The following is a 12390-nucleotide window of genomic DNA, read 5'->3' on the forward strand; positions in this document are numbered from 1 at the left end:
TGGATTTATTTCAGGATTTTCGGCGATGCGCTTTTAGTGGGAGGAGACGCGAGGCGCCTACGGTGACTTCGTAAATCTTAAGATGATATGCCGGCTCAGTCTCTCGGAGATGCTCATAGGGGTAGGGTGTGCGTGTGTGCGTTCATAAGGATGGGTGTATGCGCGTGTATATGAGCGCTTGTGTCTGTACTGATGCTAAAAAAAAAAGGTTGCTCGGCACGCCGACAGAGCTAATAAAGGTTCTGGAGAGCTCGAGAGGGGCCACTTGCTTGCTGCCCACCATCACCATTCACCGGTCCATGCGACGGAGACCAGCTGGGCAAGCGACGCCATACGAGAAAACCCAGTCGACGGTGGAAAGAAAAGGTCCGTAAAAGAAGGCACGACGCCAAATCCGGTCTCGTACTGTATTGTTATACTCGGTCGCCGTGCCGTTCACAGCTGAACTTCTCGACGGCAAGCTCCACTTTCTTCGCCCCCACGTCGCCGCTGCCGTCTGTCCCATCGGTGGATTGCTCATCAAACCAAGCTACTACTACTACTACAAATCCGTAGCAGGATATCATAGCTGCTTGCTCCAAAGCGATTAATAAACCAAATGAAAAATAATTTAGTATGAAGCTACTAAACGATTATACTCTAATATTAGCTCACTTGTTAACATTACTTTCTCTGTCCTATGATATACTCCGTAGATACTATAGTATTACATGACAGAGGGAGTACAAGTTATTGTACATCTGTTTGAACATAAAACACGACTTGATTCTTTCTTTCTTTTTTGTGAGGAAAAATACGACTTGATTGGTGTACCATTGGTCCAAATCGTCCCTTTTGATCGATTTTGATAGAAGTATGCATCCAACATTTGGAGGCAAAAATTAAATCTCCTTGCATGGTTTATGAACTCTTAATATTATTTATTGTCTCCTAATTAATACCTTACATTATTTTGTAAAAGTGGGATTTTTTATTTTCTATGTTTAAATATATGTCAATATAAGCACGAGTTGATTAAGATTTTTTTACCCAGGATATCTATTTTTTAAATTTCTTATAATTATCCACCAGTGGTTGAAGCAAACGTAGTATCCTCCTTAATCACCCCTACACTTATAGTTGTTGTACCGAATATTTTTTGCGAAAATTTATGAACCATGTTCACACATATTATAATGACTACATTCTAAAAACACGAACTTAATAACATCTTTTTTTTATCACAACTGAGTGATATATCCGTTCTACTTTCCGGGTATATAAGGCACAATTTGTGTTTTCTCTTTCATTTATAATTATGTGGAAGCAACTAACTAAATGATAATACATGTACAATCTATTTATGAGACGCGATTATTGTGATTCATCACATCGCCAAACACGACCTTAAGTTTGGAAAATATGGTTCTAAAACCTGGGAATAAAGAAAGGAAAAACTTTGTTTTTGCCATTCTAGTTTTTGCCTAGTTTACTTATGCCACTCTAAAATTTGACATTTCACTTTTGCCACTTTTTAGTTTTTGACAATACATCACAATTGCCATTGTGTGGCAAAAGCAATAATTTTAGAGTGGCAATTGTGATACATTGTCAAAATGTAAGAGTGGCAAAAGTGAAATGAGAAGTTATTGCTTTTGCCACGAAATGGCATTTGTGATGTATTATCCAAAAATAAGAGTGGCAAAAGTGATATGTCAAATTCTAGAGTGGCATAAGCAAACTAGGCAAAAACTAGAATGGCAAAAACAAAATTTTCCCATAAAGAGACTGTATGATTTTTCTGATGATCATGTGGAATCACATTAGGAGAAAACTGCTTGAATATACAAATACAACTTCTTAGTGTTTCACGTGAGCTTGTTGAAACGGGAAGATAATCAGGCTCATGTACAACATACAAATTAGTTTCGATGAGGTCAAAGACTCAAAGCTAATTTTAAAATCCTTCCAACGTTCCTACATATGTTAATATTATTTCAAAGTTTTTCTTATAAATTAAGATCTTATAAGACAAAACAATTCAATCCAATTGACCCTAAATGATGTCATAAATCTATTCATCTCTTATTTCCCTGGATGCATGAACTGAACTATAATGTTCAGTGGCAGAATTTTAGGCCGTTGAATTCGCCCACCCAAGTTTGAATCCCAAGACTTCGTGAGGCGATATCCACGTTTATTCACTGAGAGGTCCCATTTCTTCCTAACAACGGATAGTTAAAAGAGGGATCTCAACTTAAAAGAAAAGGACCCTAATACCTGGCGGTCGCCCCTAGAAAATGATTTGTTCACTTGGGGAAGGATTGAACCAGCAAACGAAACAAATATTTCTCTCACACCGGACACCTAGTCCACCAAATCAAAAACCTGCTTCGAGAACTTCAAGAGCATCGTGTGGTCTGGGTGCGTAGGAGTGCAAATAAAGTAGCACATGTCCTAGCTAGGGAGGGTTGCTGTAATTCTCTTTATAAAACTTGGCTTCATGTACCCCCGGAGTGTGTTCGCTCCGAGGTTGCAGAAGACATGAACCACGAATAAAAGAGCAACTATTTTCCCTCTCAAAAAAAAACTCGAGCGTTCGTTCCAGTGGGGGTCTAGCTCGACCTCAACCCCCTCCCGGTTGGCCAGAGGCCCATTTAGCTGATTTTTATATAAAAAATTGCCATCGATAGAAAAAACAATTTTGTACTTATAAAAAAAGACAGAGAAAAACATAGATTTACAATTGCCATCCTCTAATTTATAAGAAAAGTTTCCACAGAAGTTTTACTACAATCAGTTTATAACTTGCCATGTTATTAAGAAAAATAGAGCTCACAGAAATTGAGTGTTAAAAATACATAATTTGGCATGCTTTATATTTTTCATTTTCAAAAACATAAAAATCACACACATGATTTTGCCATGATAATAAATAAATAAACATGCCATGCTCTTAAAATTAAAAATTGTCATGCTCTTTATAATTAAAAGGCCATGCTCCTAATAATAAATTTGACGTGAATAAGTTACAAAAATTCTCAAGGCTTGCCATGGGAGCATTACAAAAAAGACCCTAAAACTGCCATGCTTAGAAGACAAAAAATATTATGAATTTGCCATGGGATTAAGAGAGAAAGTTTCTAAAAAAATTCGATGTGTACAAAACAACTTGACGTGTGAAAATTAAAAAAGTTGTCATGTATCTAAACAAAAAAATAATTCATATTCTGCCGCTTGGTAGAAAAAAAGAGGAACCTGGATTTGATCCCGAGTCTCTTGGATGAAGCTTGAGGCACTAGCCAATGCAATGGGTAGGATGTGTTTAAATAGGACGCGTCAGTGCAACTTTTGTGTTGCAGTGGAGTTTCAACAACTAAGGTGGCAAGCAACCGCTCATCAAGTCTGCCCGACACATCCAACAACAACCAATGCGTTCACTGGGAGGAGCAAAAAATTTGACGTTTGCCAACTAGCTTTTCCAAAAGAAAAGGATCCGTTTGCAAAAGAAAAGGATCCGTTTAGCTTTGTTTTCTATTTTTTGCTAGATGTTGTACTGTTTAATCATGTGCGTCTAACAATTTGAGTAAAACATAAATTCGGAGACAATTGTTAACATATATAATAATAATAATTAATTCATCACGTGAATTGAGGGCAGCTCAGATGGTTAGGTTTTTTGTGGTGGAACTAGTCCATCAGAGTTTAAATTCTAGACTTGACACTGATATACACATGTTTCTGAATTTATTTCAAACTTTCAACGATGTTCGATCTCATAACGAGCGTCTGCTAAAAAAAATTAGTTAACCGCGACCCGTTTATCGCCACACCTACCCGCGGCAAATTTTCGTGTTTTGGCCCTTTTTCGAAACCTATTCGAAATTTGACCCTAGTTTGAATTTTTTTGAGATCTGACCCGTTTGCTACTGTCAGAGTCCATGACGGTAGGGTCTAACAGTCTACCGCCAGGGACTTTGGTGGTAGGAAACATCGCTACCGTCAACCAGGCTGGCGGTAGCCTGCACAACCCTACCACTAAGGTGCTTGGCGGTAGGCACAAGCATGCACTGTGTTCAATACTTAGGAGGTTTTTGGCGGTAGGGCATGCAACCCTACCGCCAGGGACCTTGACGGTACGTTGTTATACCTTACCGCATGGTCACTGGCGGTAGCAAAAAGTTAGATTTCAATTTTTTTTAAACTAGAGTCAAATCTTAAATAGGTTTCAGGAAAGGCTCAATACACGAAATTTAGCCCTGCCCGCTCCTCTAGCCGGCGTGTGCGACCGTGTGCGAATCACGCCGCGAACGCGCCCCGACAAAACCACAGCTCCCTCCCGACCTGGCCTGGCCCCAACACCAGCACAGCATAATTACCTCCCTTGGCTCCCTCTACCCCACGAGTGTGTACGTATCCCGGAATCTCCAATTAAACTCCACGAGACGAAACCAAACCAAACCGTGACACCGGAGCAGGCCAGCCCCAAATCCCCCTTCTCGGCCGGCCGCGACCTCTTCCTCCACAAAAATCCTCCCCGGAATTTCGTCGAGTCGCCGATAGCCGGCCGCCGATCGGTCGATTCGCGGGGGGCGGGATGAGCTTCCAGGACCTGGAGGCCGGGAACGGCGTCCGCGGGACGCCGCGGAGGAACGGCCGGGCGGCGGGGGCCGGCGCCGGCTCGTCGCAGGCCGTCGCGTCGGGCGTCTTCCAGATCAACACGGCGGTCGCCACCTTCCAGCGCCTCGTCAACACGCTCGGCACGCCCAAGGACACGCCCGACCTCCGCGACAGGATGTGAGTCGCCGTTTTACCCTACCTACCCCCTCCCCTCGTTTCCAGGACCGTTTTGGTTCGACTGAGGGATGAATTTGGCAATCCCGGGTTGGGCGCTGTGACGATTTCGGAAGCGTGCGCGGGATTGGAGGAGAATTCCTCGGCTCGATTTCTGATCCCGATTTAGGCTATGTTTGTTTGGTGGATGTGTGCGAACAATCACTATCTTTTATGTCAGAGAAGAGATTGCCTAGGGCTTATTGCAACACGTTTTTTTACGCCTACTGCGCAGGGCGTCAAGTTGCCCATCCCTTCGCTGAACCTTCGCGTGTAGGTTAATTGGGCGAATCACCGGGTGAGGCCGTATGTGCTATACATGAATTGACCCATCATCAGTGACACCAAATGAAATGTTTTAGCTCTCTTTCTTCTGAAATTGATGTGATTTATATCATTTATAACTTGGTCATGCCGTGTTATAGCCCTTAATATGTTTAACTTTACTACTAAACGTTCGATTAACCTTCTTTGGTAGCATTTAATTTCTTGTTCAAATTGCTACGATAGGCCATCTAACTATCAGTTCTGTTGCTCGCAGACATAAGACACGAGCACACATAACACAACTGGTGAAGGATACATCGGAAAAGCTTAAGCAAGCTAGTGAGGCGGATCATCGTCTTGAAGCCACCGTATGTGTCTATCCCTTTTTTCTACTTACATATTTCTGTTTGATATTTCCTTTATTGTTACAACTTAGAAGCATTTATGTACTGTTTTCTCTCCTTTTGTCCGAGCATGGAAATGAGTGATACCATGTAGATTTTACATCTTTTCTTAGTTCATATACTACTTCAGCTTGGATGTTATTTTTTGTTCATTAATAATAGAAACTTGAATAAATGAATACATATTTTTCTTGCTGATTCTTACTATCTCTTCTGTTGTAATGTTGTCCCTTAAACAGAACCTGGAACTGTAATTTATTTTGCTGTTTGCACTTCGCAAGTACATAGGAAAGCAATTTTGCTTTTGGAGTTTAGTTATGGTAATTAACCTGTCCAATTCATGACAGGAATCCTCAAATATAATTTGGTATTCAAATATTAGTTGTCTTGTACTAACATGCTAAGAAATTAGGCTCCTTTGGCAGATAACTAATGAGGTTTTCCTTCATTCTTGACATTTGTGGTCATGATTGTTTTTAGCGTGGTGGCATACCCTTCATGACAAAATTTGCCAGTAATTCCTGGAATCATGAATATAAAGATCAAATGTGGTAACCAAATTTCTTATACATGGCGTTCCACTTGATATTTGTTTTCCATCTTTGCATCTTCATTCCTCTGTGGCTTTATTATTTTGGATGTATTTGCTCTTTCATATGTGCTTCTGGTTAATTTTCTACACAATGTGATTCCGACCATGTTTTAAACTACAGCCTACCAAAAAGATTGCTGATGCGAAGCTAGCAAAGGATTTCCAAGCAGTCCTAAAAGAGTTTCAGAAAGCTCAACGATTAGCAGTAGAGAGAGAAGCTGCATATGCTCCTTTTATTACTCAAACAGGTCTACCACAGAGGTAATATTCTACTCAGATGCTCTACCTTTTAGCTCTATGCATTATCTTGTTTCTTTTTTCGCTTTCAAACAATGGGGGACTTATTATAGTTATTGACACACTGTATACTCTCTTCTAGGTAGTATGTTAACCTCATATGCTAAAATAGTCTGTTCAATTCCAGTTTATGTGTCATTTTTTTGTTAGATATGTCTCCCTTTGCTAATAAGACAGCCTAATAAAAATAATAATGCCCATTACAATCAGACATTTTGGAAAGTGAACTGCAATTGATGCCCCTTTAGGAGTTTACGGTTTGTTGTCCAACTACTGTGACATGACACTCCTTACATTTCAATATTTTTTTACCATTTAGCTCTCTTCAGTGCTTGTATGCCTCAGCAGAGGACTACAAATTGTATTAAAAATTATGCAACAGTAGAGGACTATACATCCATGGGGTGAACCTAAAGTTTGTTCTGGCGCATTTATAGGATGAACATGCATTCTTGATCTTATTTGCATGCTTTTCCATTGACATGCTGATATACTGTAGCATAGGAATTGCTTTGTAGTCATGTGTCTTTCCATATTAGTTCTCTTAGCTTCACATAATAAACAACCATCGAACAGTCTTTGTCTGGTTACAGCAAAGTTTCTCATCATCATATTTTTGTATGTTTGGGCTTCTATACTTCAGTAATTTATAACCATTCTTAAATAGTATACAGGAATTCTTTTACTATGTTTCAATTACTCCTACTTTCTTAATGTCTGTAACTGCCCACCTGAGAATCTATGTGCGCTGCTGCATGTAGTGTGATAGTCTACTCTCAGCTTTTCAATTTTTGTTTTTTCTCCAGATAGAGACAACATGTATGAATGTTTCTGTTGGGGATTGTTTTCTCTTACTAAAAATGTTACTCGAGTTCTGGAGATTGTTTTCTCTTACTAAAAATATTACTCGAGTTCTGGAGATTGTTTTCTCTTACTAAAAATGTTACTCGAGTTCTTTCTGTATTGTTGCCACCAAAGGTCTGATCTAGGATTAATAATTCTTTGCAGCTATAACTCAACCGAGACGAATAACGGTGCTGATAAGTTGGCTGAGCAGCGCACTCAGCTTCTAGAATCAAGAAGGTAAGCTGATAATATTATTCATATATGGCGTGTTTCATTGATCTAATTATCTTGTATCCGTCTGGGCTTCGTATTCTTGTTGTAAACTTGGCAGACATATCTCGGTGACTTTATGCACAAGAAGTGTTTTTTTATTGTCAAGAACTTGAACCTTTGTGTGTTTATAAGCTACTCTTAATCTTAATGATTTAATGTCTCGAGTAAGCCACTAACTTTAACCTTTTTGATTGTACCATAGACAAGAGTTAGTCTTCTTGGATAATGAGATTGTGTTCAACGAGGCCATCATCGAGGAAAGGGACCAGGGAATACAGGAGATTCAACACCAAATCACTGAAGTAAATGAGATCTTCAAAGATCTTGCTGTGCTAGTTCATGATCAAGGAGCAATGATCGGTCTGTGATACCTTTTTTCAGCTGACAGATGAGACGATACCCAATTCATATGTTGAAGGGCAATACTGTTTACTTTCCCACCATTATCTGATTGTATTATTTCTCCTTGTACTGCAGATGACATTGACACTCATATCGACAATTCTGTTGCTGCGACTGCACAAGCAAAAGGCCAGCTTTCAAAAGCTGCTAAAACCCAGAAGTCGAACTCTTCTCTGGTATATTCAGTAATCCACACTTTGGTTTTAAGATTCTCCATATCTGTTCTCTAACTGTGCCCCTCTGATTTCCCTTTTGCAGATATGCCTGTTGATGGTTATTTTTGGGGTGGTGCTGCTCATAGTGATAATAGTCCTTGCAGCCTAGCAATTTGGATGGCACATTGTGCTCCAAAATCTGCTCATGCTTAGCGCTCAAATTGCTTCATAATTTTATTTTGCTGTGCAGTCAGTCAGGAATATATCCAGGTCTCCTCCTGGAGGTTGTGCTATGGTGGTGTATGTGATGATGGTGTGTGTGTCTGGAATGCATGGTTTACATAAGTAATCGAGTATACTCGCTTCGTTTGACTTTGGTAGTGCTGTGTTTCTTATGTGCTTGCCTTGTTAGCATCTGTGATGTAGTACATCTCTGAGTGAGTGGTGTGAGAACGCGAAGGTTATTTTTTTTAAAAAAGACCTCCATAGGGTATCTTTTTTTGAAGGACCTCCATAGGGTGTCTTAAATCTAATACTCTGTCCATACTTGTTGAAGAAATGGATGTAACATGGAGGTGACCCTTGGCGGCAGCGGCTAGGGTTGGGAACTGGAGCCCCTCGCATGCGGCTGTACTAGACACAGAATTAGCCGCAACTCAAGAAGGTTGGATTTATACCGTGTTTTTTGAGAGCTTCAGCATCCCTTCATATATTAAGTAGAACAGGGGTGAGATGTCAAAAAAAAAAGAGTAGAAGAGGGGTGAAAAAGACATGGTGTGTGATAAAGATATCACATTGGAAAGCTAGAAAATAAAAATGCTGGCAAGCTAATTTCTCATCCTAGTTCGGTCTCTAAATAGCGCGCGCCGGCTAGGCGCCAAATCTCATTGTCGGGCATTTCTCTCCTGTCTGATTTTCCAGGTGACCACGATCAACATTGTCTTAATATGCTTTTGTCCCGGACATGGGCCTTGGTGATCACAATGCGAGCTTGGTCGGCAGAGCAGTTGGCCTCTCCCCAATCAACAATGTTGAGGGAGAAGCAGCCCAGACATCAAGAGACCTTTCGCCATATTTCTCTTGCAACAGGACAATTATAGAATAGGTGAAGAGAGGACTCGAGCTGACGACATGGGGCGGAAGTATCCATTTTGCCAGCCACTTCGTTGTAATATATCATTGCACCACAAATGGTCCTGTATGAGTAGCCAAGTGAACATTTTCGCCTTTCTTGATGCCTAGTCCGATCAAAACAATTGCTTGAAATTCAATGTCTTCGAACCATAGAATTGCATGAGATAGGCCAATCTTGCAATACATTCACCTGATGAATAGAACTTCCAACTGATGGAATCTGACATGTTTGGTGCGATCGTTAGAGGTTAGTGTTTGCCGTTTAATCTATCGTTGCACCACAAACGGTCCTGCATTAGTAGCCAATTGAACATCTTCACCTTCCCCGATGCTTAGGCCGACCAAAACAGTTGCTTGAAATTCAATGTCGTCGAACCATGGAATTGCATGAGATAGGCCGATCTTGCAATATATTCACCCGATGAATAGAACTTCCAACTGATGGAATTCGACATGTTTGGTGAGAGGTTAGTGTTTGCCATGCAAATAGCTCTCCAGAGGACGATGAATTCATCAACCAGATCCTCATTTGCATGATGACGCATGTCATCAGTCCAGGTGTCGTTGAGCAGTGCAGACGCGGTCGTTCTCTTCTTTCGCCGAGAGCTTTTGTACAATTTGGGGAAGAGCTTCGCAAGGCTCGTTGAGCCCATCCAACAGCAGTGCCAGAAGGAAGTGGTTTTGCCATTGCCCAAAGTGACCAAAGCTGCAAAGGTGATCAATTCTTGATCGGCAGTGTCACAAGGTAGCACCAATCCAGACCACACCCGCTCAGGGTTATTCAATGTGAGCCACATCCAGCGCAGGCACAGAGCTCTGCTAAATCTATCCACGTCGTGCACCCCTAGCCCGCCACAATCCACCGGCGTGCACACCTTATGCCAGTTCACCTTGCAACTGCCCTAAGTAAGCTCCTTTTCTTGGGCCAAAGGAAAAGGTGCCACGCCTTGTCGATCTCCTTGAACTACTTCTTTTGGGTGTGGAGCGCGGTGAGAGCAAAGGTGGGGATCACGCTCAGCACGCACCGCACCAGCACCCTTCTGCCAGCAACATACATGAGCTTGCCCTTCCATTCCTCCAGTCGTGCCTTGATGTGATGAAGGATGAACTGCAACTACAACAGGCGCATCCTAGAAATTGAAATTCGCAGCCCCATGTATTTTGACTAGGAATGCGACAATGGTGCCACCAAAATTCAAGAGGATCTCGGTCAAGTTGATTTCGTTGCATCTGATTGGGGCCATTGAAGATTTTGACGGATTGATGCATAGGCCTGAGGCCTGGCCGAAGAGCTGCAAGATTTCCAAGAGGGTGTCGATCTCTTTACGGATCGGGTTGGCAAATATGTCGGCGTTGTCTGTGTACAAACTGACGTGCAACTTGACATCTCTTCCTAGCAAGGGTGGCAGGATGCCCCGTGCCCGAGTTCGTAGCCTTAGCGATGAGGCCATGCAGTGGATCAATGACAAGAATGAAACAACAGGGACAACTGTAGGTCACTCTGCCTCAGCCCGCAGCAGTGTGCAATCCGTGCACCAGGAGATTTATTAAGAAGGAACGCAAATGAGGAGGATGACAACATCATGGCGATCGAATCCTGCTAGTAGACACTAAACCCTAGTTTTTCAGCAACTTGAGGATGTACTCCGAGGAGAACGAATCGAAAGCCCTCGCAATATCCATCTTGATTAGGAGCGCCGACTTCTTGTGGTGTAACTGAACGAAATATGCCCTAGAGGCAATAATAAAGTTGTTATTTATATTTCCTTATATCATGATAAATGTTTATTATTCATGGTAGAATTGTATTAACCGGAAACTTAGTACATGTGTGAATACATAGACAAACAAAGTGTCCCTAGTATGCCTCTACTTGACTAGCTCATTAATCAAAGATGGTTATGTTTCCTGATCATAGACATGTGTTGTTATTTGATGAACGAGATCACATCATTAGAGAATGATGTGATAGACAAGACCCACCCGTTAGCTTAGCACTATGATCGTTTAGTTTATTACTATTGCTTTCTTCATGACTTATACATGTTCCTATAACTATGAGATTATGCAACTCCCGAATGCCGGAGGAACACTTAGTGTGCTATCAAACGTCACAACGTAACTGGGTGATTATAAAGATGCTCTACAGGTGTCTCCGATGGTGTTTGTTGAGTTGGCATAGATCAAGATTAGGATTTGTCACTTCGTGTATCAGAGAGGTATCTCTGGGCCCTCTCGGTAATGCACATCACTATAAGCCTTGCAAGCAATGTGACTAATGAGTTAGTTACGGGATGATGATTACGGAACGAGTAAAGATACTTGCCGGTAACGAGATTGAACTAGGTATTGAGATACCGACGATCGAATCTCGGGCAAGTAACATACCAATGACAAAAGGAACAATGTATGTTGTTATGCGATTTGACCGATAAAGATCTTCGTAGAATATGTAGGAACCAATATGAGAATCCAGGTTCCGCTATTGGTTATTGACCGGAAGTGAGTCTTGGTCATGTCTACATAGTTCTTGAACCCGTAGGGTCCGCATGCTTAACGTTCGACGACGATCGGTATTATGAGTTTATGTGTTTTGATATACCGAAGGTAGTTTGGAGTCCCGGATGTGATCACGGACATGATGAAGAGTCTCGAAATGGTCGAGACATAAAGATTGATATATTGGACAACTATATTCGGACATCGAAAATGTTCCAGAGAAGTTTCGGATAAAACCGGAGTGCCGTAGGGTTACCGGAATCCCCCGGGGAAACTAATGGGCCTCATGGGCCTTAGTGGAGAGAGAGAGAGGGGGGCGGCTAGGGCAGGCCGCGCGCCCCTCCCCCTTAGGTCCGAATTGGACTAGGGAAGGGCCCCCCCTTTCCTTCTCCCTCTCTCCCTCTCCTTCCTTCCCCCTCTCTTCCCTTGTTGGAAACCTACTAGGAATAGGATTCCTAGTAGGAATCCTACTTGGGGCGCGCCCCATGAGGGCCGGCCGGCCTTTCCCTTGCTCCTTTGTATACGGGGGCAGGGGGACACCCCAGAACACACAAGTTGACAGTTGTCTTAGCCGTGTGTGGTGCCCCCTGATGACCCACAAGTGTAGGGGATCTATCGTAGTCCTTTCGATAAGTAAGAGTGTCGAACCCAATGAGGAGAAGAAGGAAATGATAAGCGGTTTTCAGCAAGGTATTCTCTGCAAGCACTG

At 42.0% G+C, this 12390-nt stretch overlaps 1 protein-coding gene across 1 annotated transcript; it reads left to right on the forward strand.

The window, feature by feature from the left end:
• The first annotated feature begins 4357 nt into the window (after nucleotides 1-4357).
• LOC125543548 (syntaxin-22-like) lies at nucleotides 4358-8420 on the forward strand. The gene is made up of 7 exons (XM_048706923.1): nucleotides 4358-4776; nucleotides 5354-5447; nucleotides 6197-6336; nucleotides 7381-7455; nucleotides 7694-7851; nucleotides 7969-8069; nucleotides 8152-8420. The coding sequence occupies exons 1-7, from the start codon at nucleotides 4577-4579 to the stop codon at nucleotides 8215-8217; spliced, it is 834 nt and encodes a 277-aa protein (XP_048562880.1). The 5' UTR covers nucleotides 4358-4576; the 3' UTR covers nucleotides 8218-8420.
• The last annotated feature ends 3970 nt before the right edge of the window (nucleotides 8421-12390 follow it).

This window comes from Triticum urartu, chromosome 3, assembly GCF_003073215.2.
Source record: "Triticum urartu cultivar G1812 chromosome 3, Tu2.1, whole genome shotgun sequence".
In the NCBI taxonomy this organism is placed as follows: domain Eukaryota; kingdom Viridiplantae; phylum Streptophyta; class Magnoliopsida; order Poales; family Poaceae; genus Triticum; species Triticum urartu.

What these genes read in the sequence shown, in the direction of transcription:
- LOC125543548 (XM_048706923.1), top strand. Translation starts at nt 4,577, where the DNA reads ATGAGCTTCCAGGACCTGGAGGCCGGGAACGGCGTCCGCGGGACGCCG. An exon ending in ATCATCGTCTTGAAGCCACC is followed by an intron (nt 5,448 to 6,196) that starts GTATGTGTCTAT and finishes TTTAAACTACAG; the next exon opens with CCTACCAAAAAGATTGCTGA. An exon ending in TGATCAAGGAGCAATGATCG is followed by an intron (nt 7,852 to 7,968) that starts GTCTGTGATACC and finishes CTTGTACTGCAG; the next exon opens with ATGACATTGACACTCATATC.